Below are 19,581 nucleotides of genomic sequence, written 5' to 3' on the forward strand. Positions count from 1 at the left end.
TATCACTCTGGACAAGAACTGAGTGTTGAAAGGAGGTATGGGGATATTAATGATAACTTTTCAGTATCTGCATTGCAAACCTTAATGCCCAAAAGGGGGTGTGAGAGAGACAGAGAAGGGGGGGTAGGAAAGAAAGGAGGAGGAGGAAGAGGCAGCCACAGAGGCAGGCAGAGAAGAAGGGGCGTGGGAGGGAAACTGGGTACATTGGTGGTGGGATTATTTTTTAAAGGAGAGATTTGGGGGGTGAGGTTTGAGGGGAGCCAGGATCAGTGATAAACAGCTGCCCAACTGCCAAAAAGTTATGTTTCTGAAATCTCCTGATGTCGCCTCCACACAGAGCAAGTGAGCTGTCCTTACGTGTGCCACTCATCGCAGAAACCCTTTCTGATGAAAGATTTTTTTTTCTACAACGGCATAAGCAGGACTTTTCAACAGAACCACTGGAGAACCAGAAGTTATATGCAGAAAAAGTGCCAACTACCTTGTTTGTACAGGCTGCCCTCAGCCCATATCACAAACGGCTGTTGGAGAAATCAGCACACAGGGCTTGCGGGCAGCTTCAAGGAGTGCGGGCGGGGAGCTTCTGCCCAAGGACCGAGTCAGTAAGAAATTTTCACAGCCAAAGCCCTTCGCCTAGCTAAGGCAAATCCAGTCTTTTACTCAGCCATGGGGTTCCTCTGCCTCTTCTCCTGCCCTTGTGCCACACCCTCCAACTTTTATTCTTTCTTTGGTCTCATTTTAGATTCTGGGCTGGAGCAATAGCACAGCGGGTAGGGCGTTTGCCTTGCATGCAGCCAACATGGCCGACCCAAGTTCGATTCCTCTGCCCCTCCTAGAGAGCTCCCAAGCTACCAGAGTATCTTGCCAGCAGAGCCTGGCAAGCTCCCTGTGACACAGTAACAAGTCTCACAATGTTACTGGGCCAGCTGGAACAAATCCATGAACAACACAATGGGAGGACAGTGATACAGTGATACAGTGATACATTTTAGATTCTACCTAAATTTAGTCCACCCCAAATTACTATTCTTTTAATTCTAATTCAGTGAATTTTGGGTTTTTTTGGGGGAGGGTCACACCCGGCGATCCTCACGGGTTACTCCTGGCTTTGCACTCAGGAATCACTCCTGGAGGTGCTCAGGGGACCATATGGGATGCTGGGAATTGAACCTGGGTCGGCCATGTGCAAGGCAAATGCCCTATCCGCTGTGCTATTGCTCCAGCCCCAGTGAATTTTGTTTTTTGAAACTGCTTCCTGAATATTTAAGTTTATAGCTACTGGGGATAAAGAAAGGTTGGGTCACCAGGATATAAAGAACAAAACGACAGGTAAAGAAGGTATCTGCTCTTAGACGATTAGAAAGTAATGATCTCTGGCTGAATAAATAGCAGTACTCCTACATTAAAAAAAAAAAAGTAATGACCTCACACAAGACCAGAGCAATAGTACAATGGGCACTTGTTTTACATGTGGCCGTCCCAGGTTTGGTCCCAGGCACCCCATATTAAGGTCCTCCAAGCCTGCCAGGAGTGATCCTTGAGTGCAGAGCGAGGAGTCATGCCTGAACACTGCTGGGTGTGGCTTCAAGACCAAAATAAATAAGTAAAACCACAGTCCATTTAAGACTCCATTTAAGACAATTCAAGCTCCCACTCTCCCATTCACATAGACATCAGCCAGCACCCAGAGCAGACATCCCCAGGTTTCACCCCAATTCTGTACAGACACCAAGAAGTAGGACTCACTCCAGGACACTGGATTGAGAGTCTCTTGGAGAGGTGCCAGCGCCATCGAATCTCCTAACAGCCAATACAGAAAGAGAAAAGTGCAGCCCGCAGGCTCAGTTTCTGTTTCCTCACATCCATGTCAGAGAGGGCGTAGGAGAGGGAGGAGCCTCCTGCCAGGCTGGGGCTGGGAGAGACTTAAAAGGTTTGGCCAGACACCAAGTTTGGTCAGAGATGGAACCCCGGCAGGATCTGTACAAGACTCTGGCAGAGGACCTCAATGATTTCGTGGAGGAGAGCCTCCAGCCCGACCGGGAGTGGAAGAGGAAAGAGCAGGATGCTTGTCACCGATGTGCCATTTTCTTGAAGAATCACTGCTTCCAGGATATGCAGGTGGCAGGCCGAAATGTCCAGGTGCTGAAGGTGGTGAAGGTGAGTGACAACCCTGTGCTCCAATCCCGGTTCTTCTCCTTTGGAATGGTGAGCCCTGGGGGAGGGGGGGTTGGGGAGCAGGGGAATGGTTTTATCTCTCAGCCTTGGTGTCCTTCCTCTTCTTCAGCCTGGATGTTGAGAAAGATTAAGTGTCCCAGAAGCAGGGAATGTGCTTTTAAACAGTGACTCTCCAAAGCAATAGAATGACAAGGACTATCATTTGGAATCCAGCCCTCTGAGACATAGATGGAATAGAAGCAACAGGTGTTTCTCAACTGTACACTTCCTATTTCTTGTTGAACAAAACCTTCTTGTGGGAAGAGGAGATTTCTTGAAGGACTAGAGTGTGTGCTTTGAATGCTGGAGCCTAGCTTTGATCCCTGAGTACCTATGGGATGCCCCCTAGTTTCCCCCACCAAAAAAGCACACTTGGGGCTGGAGCGATAGCACAGATGGTAGGGCACTTGCCTTGCACATGGACGAACCAGGTTCGATTCCCAGCATCCCATATGGTCCCCCGAGCACTGCCAAGAGTAATTCCTGAGTGCAGAGCCAGGAGTAACCCCTGAGCATCGCTGGGTGTGACCCAAAAAGCAAAAAAATTTTTAGAAATTTAAAAAGCACACTTTGTCCCCGGTCATAAATATTATTTGCTGTATTTTTCTTCAAAAACTGCACCATCCTAAATTTATATTATGAATCCTATTAAGTTATAATAGAAACTTAATATTATAAGCTAATTTCATAATATTATTATAATAGTACAAGAAAAATTATGTAATGTCATAATTACAGAGAGTACCCCCACAGTAAAATGGATTTTCAGAGATGGACCACATAATTAAACACCCTGTTGTGGCTTGGTTTCTCCTAGAAAAGTGCTCAATCAGAATTCGACCAGATGGGCAGGTGGCCCACGTCCCAAGTGGTGCTCAGAGGCTCTGTGAATAATCCAGTAAATTTTCAGCCAACTAGGCCAGAAGGTTAAATGCAAGTGTCCAAGGCAGCAGGTGCTCTGATAGAGATGCCAGGAAATACCTGCGGCCCCCCCCCCCGCCGCCCCCTGTGCTCAGGTGCAGGGTCCCCCCCAACCACTCTCCGGCCCGCGGAGGTGACCCGAGGACTGATCCGATGGTGCAAGGAGGGACCAACCGAATGAATACAAGACAAAAGAGACAGAGTACAGTTTAGAAACAGAGAGAAAAAGGGACAGAACTTTATTGGGGGCTACAGGCTATTTATATAGGGTCGGGGCAGCCCAGTCAGGAGCAGAAGCAATATAACCATACATGGTCAGGTCAGCAACAAGAGCTTTACCTAACATTCAAGGTAAACATTTGTACATCAAAGGATCTTATGGCAGTAGGTGCATCCTGAGCTTTACATTTGTATATCAAAGGGTCTTAGGGCAGTAGATGCATCCTGGAGGTTACTATAGATGAGGCCAGATAAGATAACTGTCAGCCTGATGTTATGTGGCTATAGATCAGGCATCGGCTGAGGTCAAGAAGCCCTGGGAGACTGTCACCAATGTCTGTCCCAAGCAGTTCCTAACATGGGAACCACGGCTAGGGTCTATGAGAGGGTTCTTGGCTTCCCACACTCAGGAGGCTTCCAAGACCACATGTATCAATGTTCAAGAGGGAAAGAGGTGTCGGGGATTGGTCTGGGGTTAGAAGCATGCCTCTGTACTATCTCCCCAGCCCCTGTCATTGAATTTGTAGTATTGCAGCCTAAATCAAATGTGTCTTGACCACAGATTGTGTGCCTTTTGCTGCAATGAAAACCATCAAGCACGAGAGCCATCAGCCTCTGCCTGAGTATGGCAAAGTCTGCACTGAAAGAGAATCCTTCCATTTGGCCACTGAGCACTGCTGGTGTCACCCATTGGTCCCTCAGCAGCAATTTTTTTCTAGAAGAAACTTTCAGTCACTTAAACCAAGAGTCAGGGTCTTCTTAGCAAACCAGGAGCTTAGAAGCTTAGAAGACAGAGACTCGGGGTTCCTTCTGTTCCTTTAAGAGTCAACCTTGCAGTTCTAGGCTGGGCTCCCCAGTGCTGAAGTCCCGGGATAAAGGGCAACTTCTGCTTCCTGTTCTACAGATGCTTTGCTCTGGGGAGTGACCGTGACGAGCTCACTGCTGGGGAATGCTCCAAGCTCAGGGGCTGGTGGGGCTGATGGGCCTCCGGAGACTACAAGATTGAACCCAGCACTCCTGCATGCAAAGCATGTACTCCAGACTCTACTGCACAGTGGTTTTTGCTTTGTTTTGTTTTGGTTTATTTAGAGAGGGCCACACCTAAGGTACTCAGAACTTATTCCTAGCTCTGTGCTCGGGGGTCACTCATGGTGGTACTTGGGGGACCATATGAGGTGTCAGGGATGGAATTCAGGCCACATGCATGGCCCCTTCTCCACCATATGGTCACAGCAGCCTTTATTTTACTGCCACATTAGAGCATACCTTGTTTTTAGAATCTCAAATCAAAATAGGAAAAAGCTTCTTTTTGATGAACATGATGAACATGTTTAAGATTACCCAGGAGTCTAAGGTCAGACTGCTTCATGAGTTGAGGGCACACTGCTTCGTGAGTTTAGTTGTTTTGTTTTATTTGGTGTATGTGTTGGGGGTTGTGGGGTCGGGGGAAAATGTTTGGTTTGTGCTGTGGCAGAGATCAAACCTAAAACTTCACAGTCTCTCTACCTCTGAGCTATATCCCAGATCTGCTCTGTGATTTTATTTATTTATTGCTATAGGGCTGCCCCTGGCAGACTTGGGGGCTACTCCCAGATAGGTGCTCCAGAGTGGCCTTCCACGGTGCTGGGGTGGCCTTCCACATCTTCTGGAGGGCGCAGACGGTGAAAGGGGTGAATCCAGACCTCCCACATGCAAAGCAGGCCCACTGGCCCTATAAGCCAGCCTTCGACTTGCTTCATGATGTTTCTAATTCCACATTTAGGCACCAAAATATAAAAATATTCCCCAAATTACAAAATGACCACGCACCAATCACACTATTAACATTTTACTCTGCTACGATCAATCACACCTAATAGACAGCCAGAAAACACGTTCATTTGTATGGATTTATAAATATATATAAATATACTGATTTAGGGGTCAGAGAGTTAGTATAACAGCTAGGGTGTGTGCCTTGCATGCATCTGACCTGGGTTCAATCCATGGCATACCATATAGTCTCCTGACACTGCCAAAAGTGATCCCTGAGCATAGAGCCAGGAGTAAGTCCTGTGTACATCTGGGTGTGGCCCCAAAGCAAAATATGTTAGTAAAGAGACTGGAGCGATAACACAGTGGGTAGGGCATTTGGCTTGCATACAGCTGATCCGGGTTCGATTCCCAGCATCCCATATGGTCCCCTGAACACCACCAGGGATAGTTACTGAATGCAGAGCCAGAAGTAACCCCTGAGCATCGCTGGGTGTGACCCAAAAAGAAAAAAAAACATTAAAATATATATATACATATATATGTTAGTAAAAAATGTTTTCATTGAGTGTCCCATGAGGCCAGGGGAGAGGCTGCCCCCCCAAACCTCTCCTACAGTTCACGGGTCCCACAACCTTTCACGTCCACTTGTGCCTCCACTTTCAGTTTTTTAGGGTTATCCTTCTTTCTTCATGAATGAGGGCCATGGACCTACCCCAGCTTCTATTTCACATAATATTGTTTTCATCATCATCTTATTGCCCTCTTATTGTCTAGTTTTTGCTCTCAGAGAACCCAGCAGGCTACCGAAAGTATCCTGCCCACATATATGCCTGACTGGGAACACCTGTAAAGGTGATTAGAAGCTGCCCCAAGAGCCTCCATCCCTCTCAGAAAGCCCAGCAAGCTACTGAGAGTATCCCGCCCACACGGCAGAGCCTGGCAAGCTACTTGTGGCATACTCGATATGCCAAAAAGAGTAGCAATGATGGTCCTCATTCCCCTGATCCTGAAGGATCCCCCAATATGTCATCGGGCTACACTAGCACATGACAGGAACAAATGGAGATGTTACTGGTGCCTGCTCGAGCAAATCGATGAACAATGGGAAGACAGTGACAGTAACAGTGATCATCATCGTTATCGTCATCATTTTTTTTCTATCCCAGTAGTTTTTATACAGATCCAAACAGAAGTCCCAGGCCGGAGCCCCGGGGGAGCCCTCCTGACAGCCCCCGTCCCCTTCCTGCTGCGAGTCCCCTTCCCATCGTCCCGACTGAGCATTGCAAACCCCGCTCCAGCGTCCCTGCGTGCCCAGCTCTCTCTCCCTGCCCTTGCAGTGTTGTTCGTGGGGCTTCTTCTGTTGTAAGGAACAACAAAAGAGGGGGAAAAATCAAAAATCGACCAAAAAAGAAGTATGAGGAAAAATAATGACAAAGAATAAGAAAATGAACACAGGAGAGATTTTTAAAAAGAAAACTTTGGGGTTGAATTTAGCTTCCAAAATATTTTTTTCAATTTTTAAAAATTTTTTTTTATTGAATCACTGTGAGATAGACCCTTACAAAGCTGTTCATGATTAGGTTTCAGTCATACAGTGTTCCAACACCCATCCCTCCACCAGTGCACGTTTCCCAGTACCAGTTTCCCTCCCATCAACTCCCATCCCCAACTTCCAGACTGCTTCTATGGCAAGCACTTTCTCTCTCTCTCTCTCTCTCTCTCTCTCTCTCTCTCTCTCTCTCTCTCTCTCTCTTCTCTCTCTCTCTCATTTAAAGATAAAAAGAGGGGCTGGAGCTATAGCACAGCGGGTAGGGTATTTGCCTTGCATGCGGCCGACCCAGCTTTGATTCCCAGCATCCCATATGGTCCCCCAAGCACCATCAGGAGTAATTGCTGACTGGAGAGCCAGGAGTAACCCCTGTGCATCGCCGGGTGTGACCCAAAAAGCAAAATAAATAAATAAATAAAGATAAAAAGAATGTGAACTTCTGGTGTCAACCAAAAGGGAACAGATTTGCACAAACCACTGTCACTCACCCAAATGACAGCTAAGACGCGCAGACATCAGAGGCAAGTTCTTGAGAACTCAGCAGTAAACAATAGGTGGATTGTAGACAAACCCCAAGCCTTGAATAACAAGATGGAATGAGGGTTCCCTCTTGTAGCCACCATTTGCTTGATAATTTGCAAGATCAACATCTATTAATCAGTAGACAAAGGGCATGGATAGGTATCAAACACATGATATGAAGGGAGGAGAGGGAAAAAAGAAAGTCAAATGGTCACAGTAAGAACATTCTACCTGATGCATTTATATAACTCTTCTCTCCAAGAGAGTCGAGATAGAAAATAGATGGCCGGTTGGTAAGGCTTAGGAATGGTGGCAGCAGGGGAGGGTGGCGTGGCCGTAAAGGTAATATAATGAAACAAAAAAGGCCCTTTCTCTCTATCTGGTTTCACTAGTCGTTATAGTAGTCTGCACCATAAGAGATGCCACGGATTGAACTCAGGTCGGTCGTGTGCAAGATAAATGCCCTAACCACTGTACTGTTGCTCCAGTTCCTTTTAAAATTTTTAAATATAGAATATATGTTGGTGCTTAGATACAAAAATGCATTGGTCTGGGCATGAACTGCCCCCTAGAACATTTTATGGCAATAGAAGTGCTTGCATGATTAACATTGTTTAGTTATCAGTGCACACAGAGCATGGGTGGCTATCAAATGCATGATGCTGAGTGTGAGAATACACGGCCTATGTAATCCGATGTAATAGTCACCTTCCATGGGATCCCAGAACACTTGAGGGGAATGTCTGAGTGCAGAGCTGAGCTTTTCATGTCTCAATTTATTTTGATCACTTGACTTCCCGTTACTCATCGATTCACTCGAGCGGGCGCAAGTAACATCCCCATTTGTCCCTGTCACTTGCTAGTGTAGCTCAATGGAGTCTGCTCGTTCTAGGAACACGAAGAGCCTCAAATCAATCGTTCAGGGTCTTGACAAAGAATTCTGACCATCTCGTAGGTGTGCGGCCACGCGGTCTTTTGACATCCTGTAGAATCCAGTCGGTAAGGCTCTAGTCCAGTGGTCATCTCCAAATCTCATTATGTGTCCAGCCCATCTGACTTTCAACACCTTGGCAAATGAGACAGCGGCCCTGACTCTTGACTGATGACAGAGGTCGGAACTCCGGATTCTTTCTCTCATATGAGTGAAGCATGATATTCCAAGCTCTTTTGATTCCTCTTTGAAAGACCCAAATAGCGTTCTCATCCTGTTTTCTTGGGGCCCAGGTCTCTGAAGCGTATGTTAATGCAGGAAGAACAGTGGAATTGAAGAGATGTGCCCAGAGCTGGAGTTTCTTCGTCCTCTTATTTATTTCTTCAACGCTCTTGAAGGCGTTCCAAGCCGCTCTCTTCCTCCTGCGCAACTCAGGTGCCAGGCCATTTGTCATGTTGACTTCTCGACCTAGGTACACATAACTGTTGCATTCAGAGATGGTCATTCCGTTGAGAGTGAATGGAATGTCAGGAAAGAGTTTGTTTCTCATAAACATTGTCTTTGTGAGATTCAGCTGCAGTCCGACCTTTCCACATTCACGGTCGAAGACGGCCAGCATTTGTGCTGCTGGGCTAATGTTTGGTGTTATTAGAATGATGTCATCAGTGAAGTGGAGGTGGTGTAGTTGCCAACTGTCTATATTCACTCCCATTCCTTCCCATTCCAGTCGTCGCATGACATTCTCGAGGGTGTCACTGAAGAGTTTTTGTGAAATGGTATCACCCTGCCGAACCCCTCTCTTCATGTCGATGATCACTTCCTTGTACAATGGTGAGATCCTGGTGGTGAATCCATAACACAACTCATGGAGGATCCTGATGTATTGAGTTTGAACGTCCTGTTTGGCTAGGGCTTCGATGACTGCTTTAGTCTCAATAGAATCAAAAGCCTTCTTTAAATCATTGAACGTTAAACAGAACGGCATCTTGAACTCCCGAGAAACCTCAATGAGCTTGGTTACTGTGTGGATATAGTCGATCGTACTGAATCCTTTGCGGAACCTGGCTTGCTCACATGGATGTCCTTCATCTAGTGTTCTGCCAATCCTATTCAGGATGACTCAAGTGAACAGTTTATAGATGATGGACAACAGGCAGATCAGGCGATAGTTGCCAATGTCATGGATGTCTCCCTTCTTGTACAGAAGAACGATCCTTCTGGTTTTCCATTGGGACGGAACCTTGAACTCAGATAGGTAACATGTGAAGATCCAAGCCAGTGTATTGATGAGTACTGATGGCAGATTCTTCAGGTGTTCGGGTCTGACCTTGTCGGGGCCAGATGCTGTTCGCTTCTTTACCGACAAAATGGCGTGTTGGATTTCAGAAGGGAGAACTTTGGGACATATCCATCCTGTGGAATTTGGTATGTGGAATATGGTATATGGATGTGGCTATTGAAGAGATCCGAGTAGAAGTCATGGATAAATCCATCAGGAGGGCAGTCATCTTGGTCTTGTAGTTGGCAAAGGACAGGCGGGCATTGCAAATGCTTTTCCTGGCTTCTGCCACATCAGTCAACACTGATAGAATCCTTTATAGATTCTCTGCACTGCTTTGTGAGCTCAGACATTAGCTTGTGGTTACCTGAGGCTCACGCCCAGCCACCTTGGCAAATGAACTCAAGAGTTTTTGAAGACAAGCGTCTTTTTGTGGCTTTCTCTCTCTCAGCATTTCTCACACAATCATGGAGGTGCTGACCCAGTCGATCATATTCTTCGTCAATGTTGTCAATGACGACATCTTTCCATATTGCTGCAATAGTGCCAAAGAGCTTCCAATTGGTGGTTGTTCTGGGAGTTCTCTTCTTAAACTTTGCAGCCGTTTTTTCTTGCATCAACATCCAATTATGATGAAGAAATTGAGAAGTTCTACATGAAGCTGGAGAAGTTCTATAAAGAAGACCACACCTTCTACAAGATTACTGTCAGTGATTTTAATGCCAAGATAAGACCGAGAAGATTGGCCGAAGAACTCCACATTGGGACCCATGGCCTAGAATGGAACAAACAGGGTGAGAGACTGTCTGAGTTCATCATGTCGACCAAGACCATCCATGGTAACTCACAGTTTCAGGAGGCCAAATCTAAACGTTGGACATGGGACTCTCTTGTTGGACAGTTCCACAACAAAATTGACCACATCATATTCAATCTACAGTTTTGCCTGACCAATGTTGCTGTTGTCCCAAAATTCCAAATGGGATCAGACCACTGTCTCCTTTGTGCAAAATTCTACTTCTCGGAGCAGGGAGATATATCTATATATCTATCTATCTATATATAGATAGATAGATATATTCAAAACCAAAGAGTCACACATGGCGGTTGACTGAGGTCTTTGTTAGACCATACTGGTGTAGGCGTTGACAATTGATGGTGTGTAAGAAGCAGGTACCTCTAATGGCCTCTGAGAAAAGGCTTAGAGACAGGGATGAATCGGAAAACCTGCATCTCACTGAGATGGTTGAGCAGCCTGCCCAGTGATTTATTTTTATAATCAATGTAAAGAGGCAAAAACATCAGCTGGAGCAACAGTGCAGCAGGTAAGATATTCGCCTTGCGTGTGGCCAACCCATACAGTCCTGACATCCCATATGGTACCTGGAGCCCTCCTAGGAGTGATTCCTGAGTTCAGAGCCAGGAGTAAGCCCTGAGCACCTGTGGGTGTGACTAAAGGGGCCCTCAAAAGTAAATTTTAATTTTAAAAAGAAATTAGTAAGTGGCCAGAGAAATAATACAGCAGGTAGAGTACTTCTCTTGAATGCAGCGAACCTGGGTTTGATACCAGCATCCCATTTGGTCCCTTAACTACCACCAAGAGTAATACTTAAGTCTAGAGTCAGGAGTAAACACTTAATATCATCAGGTGTTCCCCCACCACAACCACCGAAATAAAAAAGATGTGATAATATGAACCTCTTGACAGTCATCATGTCCAATGGATGACCAAGGCTCCTTTGGGGACCTGAGTCAAGAGCCTTCCAGAGTGTCTCTGGCTTAACCCCACCCTCTACCCCCCCCCGCCCACCTATCAGAGCATCAGGCCTCAAGGCAAATGAAGCTCAATACTGATGTGCTCCCTAGGGTAGCTCCTACGGAAAGGGGACAATGCCGAACCACACCTCCAACGTGGACTTGATCCTATTCCTGAGCTGTTTCTCCAGCTTCCAAGACCAAGCAGAGCTCTGTACGGATGTCATTGACTTCATCAAGAAGAAAGTGGATCACTTCAGTCGGAGCCTGACCTACGGCCTCTCTGTGACTTCCCACCAGAGCAGGAGCCCCCACTCCCTGGCCATCCAGGTCCAGGCCAAGAAGAACAGCGATGTCATCAAAGTGGACGTGGTCCCTGCTTTCGACGTTCTGGGTAAAGAGGATGAGGAGTCACTGCACAGACACCTCTGGGAGAGGACATTCTTCCAAGCTGGCCTTGGGGAGGATTGGGAGAGCAGAAACTGGTGGGCAGGATCAGGGGGTGGGGGGAGATAGAAAGTTTCTTCACTTTTCAGTGCAGGAGGGTAGGTCTGGAAAGACCCCTCGAAGATGAGGTTCCCCCATAAATGCATGTGGCCATGTATCATTGTGAAACTTATACCAGATTTCCACCCAACCCAAGTTGGGGATCCTACTCTTCCCTTGGGAAACCTTGTTGTTTGACAATATGATGGATTTTAGGGTTTTTTTTTTAATTGAATTCCCTTGAGATATTCGATTACAAAGTTGATCATGATTGGGTTTCAGTCATACAATGTACCAACACCCGTTTCTTCACCAATGTACATTTTCCACCACCAATGATCCCAGTTTCCCTCCCATCCCTCCCCTCACTAGCCTGCCTCTATGGCAGACACATGTTCTCTCTCTCTCTCTCTCTCTCTCTCTCTCTCTCTCTCTCTCTCTCTCTCTCTCTCTCTCTCTCTCCCTCGTATATCACTTTACCTCCTTTCAGCGCCCAGTTTTTGTCCATTTCCTATTATCATTGTTATAATGGTTCCTTCTCTGTCCTAACTACACTCCCAAACACCTGTGGCAAACTTCCTAAGATGCATGGGTCTTCCTGGCCCTTGTTTCTACTTTGGGTATTATTCTCATACTATGTTTTTTTTTAATATCCCACAATCATTCTATGTCTGTCCCTCTCCCTCTGACTCTTTTTACTCTGTATGATACTCTCCATGTTCATCCACATATAAGCAAATTTCATGACTTCACTTTTTCCTAATAGTTGCATAATATTCCACTGTGTAGATGTACCAAAGTTTCTTTATCCACTCATCTGTTCTTGGGCACTTGCATTGTTTCCAGATTCTGGTCTATTGTGTATAGTGCTGCAATTAACATTTTAAAGTGCAGATGACATTTTTTAATTATGTTTTGGGGTCCTTGGGGTATATTCTCATGAGCAGTATTGCTGGGTCATAGAGGAGCTCAATGTCTAGTGTTTTGAGGAATACCCATATTGTTTTCCAGAAAGGCTAGATCAGTTGACATCCCCACCAGCAATGAATGAGAGTCCCTTTCTCCCCACATCCACACAAGCACTAGAAGTTCTTGTTCTTTCTGATATGTGCCAGTAGCATGAGAGATTTTTTAGGGGTTGGTCTCACACCTCTTGGTGTGTGACTGTGTGAGAGTGTCCTCCTCCCAGCACCCCAAAAACCCCCTTGGTTCCTTCCTTTCAAACTCCCGTTCCCCCTCTAGTTAATGCCACTGAGTCTAGGAGTGGTTTTATTGTTTCTTGCCAGTTTAGTTCACTCATCCATATTCCAAATGTGAGTGAAACCATTAGCTCATGGGCTCTCATTTACATAGTTATTTCACATTAGCTTAATTGTCTCAAGTTCCCTCTATTCTGTTGCTGGAGACAATATTTCACCTTTTTTCCCAATGACATGGTAGTATTCCATTGTGTACAGACATAATAGCTTCTCTGTCCAGTCATTTGTGGATGGGCCTTGCGGTAGAGTCCATGCTTAATGACTGTGGATCACGCTGCTCTGAACATGGGAACAAAAACCCCACCCCATTAATGTTTCCTCTCTTCAGATAAACTCCTCTGTGTGCTATTGCTACATCCCATGAATTTCCATTTAATAGAGTTGTGGAATTTTTTTCCTCGGGTATTTTGTTGTTGTTTTTGTTTATTTTATTTTTTATTTTTTAATTGAATCATAGTGAGATACTCATTAAAAAGTTGTACATGATTGGATTTTGGTCATACAATGTTCCAACACCTTTCCTTTCAACAGTGTACATTTCCCAGCACTAATGTCCCCAGTTTCCCTTCCCACCCCTGCCTCTGTAGCAGGAGCTTTCTCTCTCTCTCTCTCTATCTCTCTGTCTCTCTCTATCCCTCTTTCTCTCTCTGTCTCTTTCTCTCTGTCTCTCTGTCTCTCTTTCTGTCTGTCTCTCTCTCTTTCTCTCTCTCTGTCTCTCTGTGTCTCTCTCTGTCTCTCTGTCTCTGTCTCTCTGTCTCTCTCTATCTCTGTCTCTCTGTCTCTCCACCTGTCTCTCTCTATCTATCTATCTCTATCTCTATCTCTCCATATTTGGATTCCAAAAACTTGTTGATTGTCCTTGGGAAAGAAATCAAACATCTCCAACTATAGTAACCAGTTCAATGGGATCACAAAATCAGGTTGGACCATAGAAAACTGACAATACTGAGCCTGATTTGGCCCCATCTGTGTGATTCCTTAGGGTTCTGTGAAATTTCACCTATTCCCTAGGGCCATCCTGTAGATCTCACAAACCCAGGGCTCGTAAGTAACCTGAGAATAACGTCTCGCCATAAGGTGGGGGAAATAAAGCAAGAATGAGGATTTTGTGTGTTAACGTGGAATGCTGGTCCTTTCCCCACGTCTTCACGCAGAAGGGTTGACATTCCTGACCAGGTGCTCTCCTAGCAGGAAAAGCCTTCCCGGACTCTACACTACCACAGGAAATCTATGAAAACTTAATAACCTACGAAGGCTACCCTGGGGAGTTCTCACCCAGCTTCACCATCTTGCAGCGATACTTCGTGAAAGGTCGCTCTGTAAAGGTCAAGAAACTCCTGCGGCTGGTGAAACATTGGTGGTACCTGCAGGTACAGTCTGGGGGCTGGGCTGGGGGTCCAGGCTGGGGCCTGAGCTGGGTGGCTGGACTGGGGGCTGGGCTGGGGACTAGACTAGGGGGGTCTAGCTGGGGGCCTGGGCTGGGGATCCAGGTTGGGGGCCAAGCCGGGAGGTTGGGCTGGGGGTCCGGCTAGGGGGAAAAAGAGACAGAACTGGCTGCGATTTTTTTCTCGATTTTTGGGCCACACTTGGCTATTCTCAAGGCTTACTCTTGACTTTGCACTGAGGGATCACCCCTGGCAGGGCTCAGGGGACCATAAGGGATGCAGGGATCAGACCCAGGTTGACCATGTACAAGGCAAGAGCCTTACCCACTGGACTATCTCCCTGACCCCACCCTTCCACTTTTTTGTTTGTTTGTTTAATGGTGGATACCCCCACATTAGGCTCAGGGGCTGGGGACAATTCCCAGAGATACACAGCCCAGCCTGAGAGTGGGCCACACACATGGTGCCAGGGTTACAACTCAGTGGCTTGGCACTGAAGGCGGATATTTGCCACGAACCTGTACTCCCAGCCACACTTTCCTCCTTTTTGAAATCTTGCTGAGCCCAGGGTATGCATTCAGTTGGGCCCCACACCACCTGGCCCACCTCAAAGGTGCCATGTGGTGAGTGACATGATACCGGGACCTGGAAATAGAGCGGTCTGGAAAGATCCAATTCCCAGGGTAATAATAATCTATCACAGCTCCCCCCACTACACCCCTACCCCTCTTTCTCCTCCTCTCCAGCATGAGAAACACAAACACACAGAAGTGGCCTTACCTTCAAAATACGCCTTGGAGTTGCTGACCATCTACGCCTGGGAAACAGGCACAGGCGAACGTGAGAATTTCGACCTGGCCAAAGGCTTTAGGACAGTGATGAAGCTCCTCCAAGATTATGATGATATCTGCATCTACTGGACCAAGTACTATAACTTCGAAAATGAGGCTGTCAGAATCTTTATCAAAAAACAGCTGAAGGAACAAAGGTATGTTCCAGGACTGCTTGGGGCTGCAAGGAACAGAAAAACCCACCCGTTTCAAATGCTTGTCTTGAGATGCCATGATTGACAGTGCTGTCAGGGGTATGCACAGAATCCCAACACCACAGCCATCACCAGCATACCACCTCCCCCTCCCCCCACTAAGGATGTCAGTGCCCCCTCCCTCTCAACCCCACTAACTCAAGTTAGCTCTCCTGGGACCCTTGGCTGCTGTATATCTTTAAGTCCCACCTATGAGAGACATCATCCTGTATCTGATCCCTTTCCTTCTGACTAAATTCCCTCGACATGAGATCCACTAGTTTCACTTATGTTGCTGCAAATTACATGATTTTGTCCTTTCCTGGAGCTACATGGCATTTCCTCTATATCACAACTTCTCGATCCATTTATCGAGGCATGTGGGTGGTTTTCATATCTTAGTTACTGTGCTAAGTGTGGCAATAAACACAGGTTTGCATCCATCCTTCAGAATAAATGTTTTTGTGTGGGGGGATAGATGCCAAGAGGAGACATCAATGGGTCATATGATAGTTCTGTTCCTATTTTTCTAAATGGATCTCCATGTTGATTTCCATAGAGGTTGAGCCACACCGCGTTCCCACCAACAGTGGATGAAAGAAAACCCAACATAAGTTAAAGACAAAGGGGAATGTCTTAGCTTTGTCACCAAAAGAAGGGAAAAATATATGAAGATAAACAAACCTTCAGGTCTGGCATGATCAAATCCCGTTCCATGACTCTTTACCCTTGTCCTCCCACGAGGCATTCAGGCTGATTTCTTTGGGAATCCTCCATTCCTAGGAGAGCATTCTGGATCCAGTATTCTAGCACAACGTCAAGGCACCACACTGAGGGACCAGGTTAAGTTATTCCTCCGGTCCTAAACCCAGGCATCAGTTCCCAGGGAGCCCTTCCGGCATGGTAACTCTCACCCGGAGTGGGAGTTGAGTACCAGAGGCCAGAGCTCAGATGTTGATAGAAATCTGCTTCCCCTTCTCTCTCCTAGGCCCGTGATCTTGGACCCTGTAGATCCCACCAACAATCTGGGGAGAGAAAAAAGATGGGATGTGATGGCCAAAGAGGCTGCCTACTGCCTACAACAGGCCTGCTGCAGGACTGTGGACCCGTGGCCAGTGCAAGTATGGGCTCCCTGGAGATGTTCACCCCTGGGCAGCACTTCCCTTTAAAGGTGTCTGGCCTCAGTGTTTTCATCTGTAAAATGGGTAGACAATTTCTGGGGTGCTCTGGAACCTCATGAGAAAGAGATTCCAAGAACTGACTCGCACTGGCTGGACTAGTACAAGACGAGTACAGGAGGAATTTAGGGTTTCTCGGTAGACAATGATCCCCTCTGCACAGCCCCACGCCTAACTCCACGCCTTCCCCAGAGCGCATGGCTGTCCACACTTGTCACAGCACCCAGGAAGGACTCTAGGCTGTGAGCCCTGAGAAATCACTCTCCCGATCTGCAGAGGAACATCAGGCTCACATACAATAGGAGAGAAATCCTGGCAAAACGTTTCCATTTCTGTAGGAGGAAGCAGAGGAAGCAGAAGTCCAAGGTACCAGCGGGGCCTCCAAGGCAAGGCTGACAAACTGTGCAGCCTGAGGGGCCTATACCCAGTCGTCACTCCCTGACTGGAAGGTCCAGGGCACCAGGGTGCCTGGCAGCAAGACCCTTGGAACAGTCTTCCAACTCTTGCCAAGACCCTCCCCAACATCTTTATGGTGGTGATGGTGGTGGTAGTTTTATTTTATGTTCTGAGTATAGTGACGCTCACGCATAGCACCCCGAAGCAAATAGAACTCTATAAGAAAAGGCACACAATCCAAGCTAGTCTCCGTTCTCTGTTCCAACATCTTCCATCTCCTGTAATGGAATGGTTGTAGGCATACGGGCACAGGCCTCTGTCTGTGCATCTCTGAGGGCAGAAGGGTGGAGGGGGCCGGGGTTCACATGCTTAGTTTTATTTACTTAAGTGATTCAATTATTTGATGGCATACTGAAAGCATCTGAAAGAATGCCAGCTCCACACAGCTGTAGCACTGTCATCCCGTTGTTCATCGATTTGCTCGAGTGGGCACCAGTAACATCTCTATTGTGAGACTTGTTGTTACTGTTTTTGGCATATTGAATACGCCACGGGGAACGTGCCAGGCTCTTCCGTGCAGGTGGGATGCTTTCGGTAGCTTGCCAGGCTCTTCGAGAGGAGCAGAGGAATCAAACTCTAGTCAACCACATGCAAGGCAAATGCCCTACCCGCTGTGCTATCGCTCCAGTCCCTTAAAGAGAGTAACTCATTATATTGTCTTGAAGGTGAAAAAAGGGCAACAAAAACAAAATAGGCAAATAGCACTACACCGAACTTCTCGTCAAAGGAAATATCAGAATAGTGAAAACTCACTCACAGAAAGATAAAAATTTTTATCTGTCTGTGGCTCCACACAGAGAGACCGACAAGGCATAACAACCAACCAATCATGACGGACTATTTTGAGCACGAGGCTATTGGAGGCTGCTGATGTCAGGATGGGGTGCAGGTGGGAGCTGGCTCAAAGGGCTGGAGTACGTGCTCTACATGCGAGAGATCCGGGTTCCATCCCTGACACTGTGTGGTCCCCTCAGACCACACCAATGCTAGGAATAGAGCCTGGGCACCGTCAGGTGTGGTCTGGAGAACAAATACAGGAGGAGACATATATACCAGAACTGTGCGGGAGGTGGGCAGGGGGCCGGGGGAGAAAGTACCAAAAGTCTCTCTGGATCTAATCCATCTTTCTGAGTGCAAGATTGTAACCTGACAAAGGAAATGCCTTGAATTACATGGCCAGAGTACCTCTGATCTGGTTTTTTAGGGTGTTTCGGACTTTTGCTAAGACAACAGATGTCTCTGGGATTCATCTCCCAATAGCCCTATAAAGTGTCGAGGGAGGAGGTGCAAATGGGACCCCTGGGTGACAGCTGGGGACTCTGTAGAGACCCATGAGGAGGCTTTCTGGGAAATGCTACTTGTTGTCATTCCCCTGGTCAGCAGGAGTCAGAGGTCAGTGGATTCCCATGTTCTGTTAGACTCCATTTTCTTTGCCAGGGACAGCCCCAGTTTTTTCCAGGGGTTAAGATCCTTCCCATGTGACCAATGTTGGGGTGAGCTGTCAAGCGCACCATGACCCCCGAAGCGGAGACACCCAGATACCCTTCCCCGCTCTTCCCTTCCAGGCGGCAAGAGATGTTCAGGTGAAAGTGAAGGTGCTGGGTGAGGTGGTCCAGACACTCATGGTGGACCCTTACAGTCCCATCTGGAAGATGAAAAGGAGCTTCAAGAAGATGTGTCAGGTCTGCGGGAAGCATCTGTTTTCCTTCCAGGAGCCTGGAGACGAGCGGAAACTACTCAGCAACTCCAAGACGCTGGCGGATTATGGGCTCTTTGCCAGCGTGACAGTCTCGGCTCTGAAGATGGAGCCTGGGGAGATCCAGGTCTTTGTGAAGGACAGCAGCGGCCATAGCGAGCCCTATGCCATTCGCCCTGACGCCTCCATCTCTGACCTGAAGGAGAAGATTGAGGAGGAAGGGGGGCCCGATGCAACAGATCAGATACTCAAATTCCCAGGCCACAAAGTGCGTTATAGTAGCTTTCTCTCAGACCTGCAGGTCCAAGACTGTGACACCCTCCTGCTCTTCACGAAAGATTACTAGTCCCCCGGGCGGTGGCCAGGCATCAGGGTGACCACCTGGCCCTCAGACCACAGTGTTGCTTTTTCATGGTTTTGCCTTAGAGCAGACTCCAGAACTAGCCGCTTACAGATGCCGCCTGTGGACGTGACCAGTGACTGGGACGCCCCAAACACTGTGACTAAAACTGTCACCCTTACAAAATTGTTTAGGTCCAGTGTCAGGGATTTTCTGAGACAATGGACTGTGAAAATGATCACTGATCGATTAAGATCGGAGACAGGAAATTCCCAGATTGCCGACAGCAGAAATAAACTGCGCAGCTAGGTTTTCCAAACAGTAACATGACCAAATGGCCTATCTGCTTCTGCACATCTGCTAGAGAAGGATGCACAAACCCTTTTAAAAGGCTGGAAGAAAAAAAAGAAAAAAATCAGTGACCAGAGCTGCATGATTCGGGCTGGGACCCCATGCAGTCGACTGCAAATAAACTCCTCAAAATGTCTCGGGTTCCTTCTCTATCCCAGATGCCTTCTTCCCCAACCCAAAAGTAGAGAGGAAGAAGGAAATTGTCTGCCATATTAGAGGCAGGGGTTAGGGTGGGGTAGGGTGGCAGGAGGGATGCTGGGG

The 19,581-nt window shown here is 47.1% G+C and overlaps 1 protein-coding gene and 1 non-coding gene across 2 annotated transcripts; one reads left to right on the plus strand and one right to left on the minus strand.

The window, feature by feature from the left end:
* Positions 1-253: 253 nt before the first annotated feature.
* Positions 254-386, minus strand: LOC130039210 (U11 spliceosomal RNA). Its single transcript, XR_008794850.1, has one exon. It is a non-coding gene; the product is annotated as a U11 spliceosomal RNA (small nuclear RNA).
* Positions 387-1,959: 1,573 nt separating this feature from the next.
* LOC130039169 (2'-5'-oligoadenylate synthase-like protein 2) lies at positions 1,960-19,278 on the plus strand. The gene is given in 6 exon segments (XM_056131035.1): positions 1,960-2,157; positions 11,257-11,539; positions 14,082-14,260; positions 15,022-15,263; positions 16,288-16,420; positions 18,499-19,278. Coding segments are annotated over 6 exon segments (1,815 nt in total).
* The last annotated feature ends 303 nt before the right edge of the window (positions 19,279-19,581 follow it).

This window comes from Sorex fumeus, unplaced genomic scaffold (genome assembly GCF_029834395.1).
Source record: "Sorex fumeus unplaced genomic scaffold, SorFum_2.1 ptg000083l, whole genome shotgun sequence".
In the NCBI taxonomy this organism is placed as follows: Eukaryota; Metazoa; Chordata; class Mammalia; order Eulipotyphla; family Soricidae; genus Sorex; species Sorex fumeus.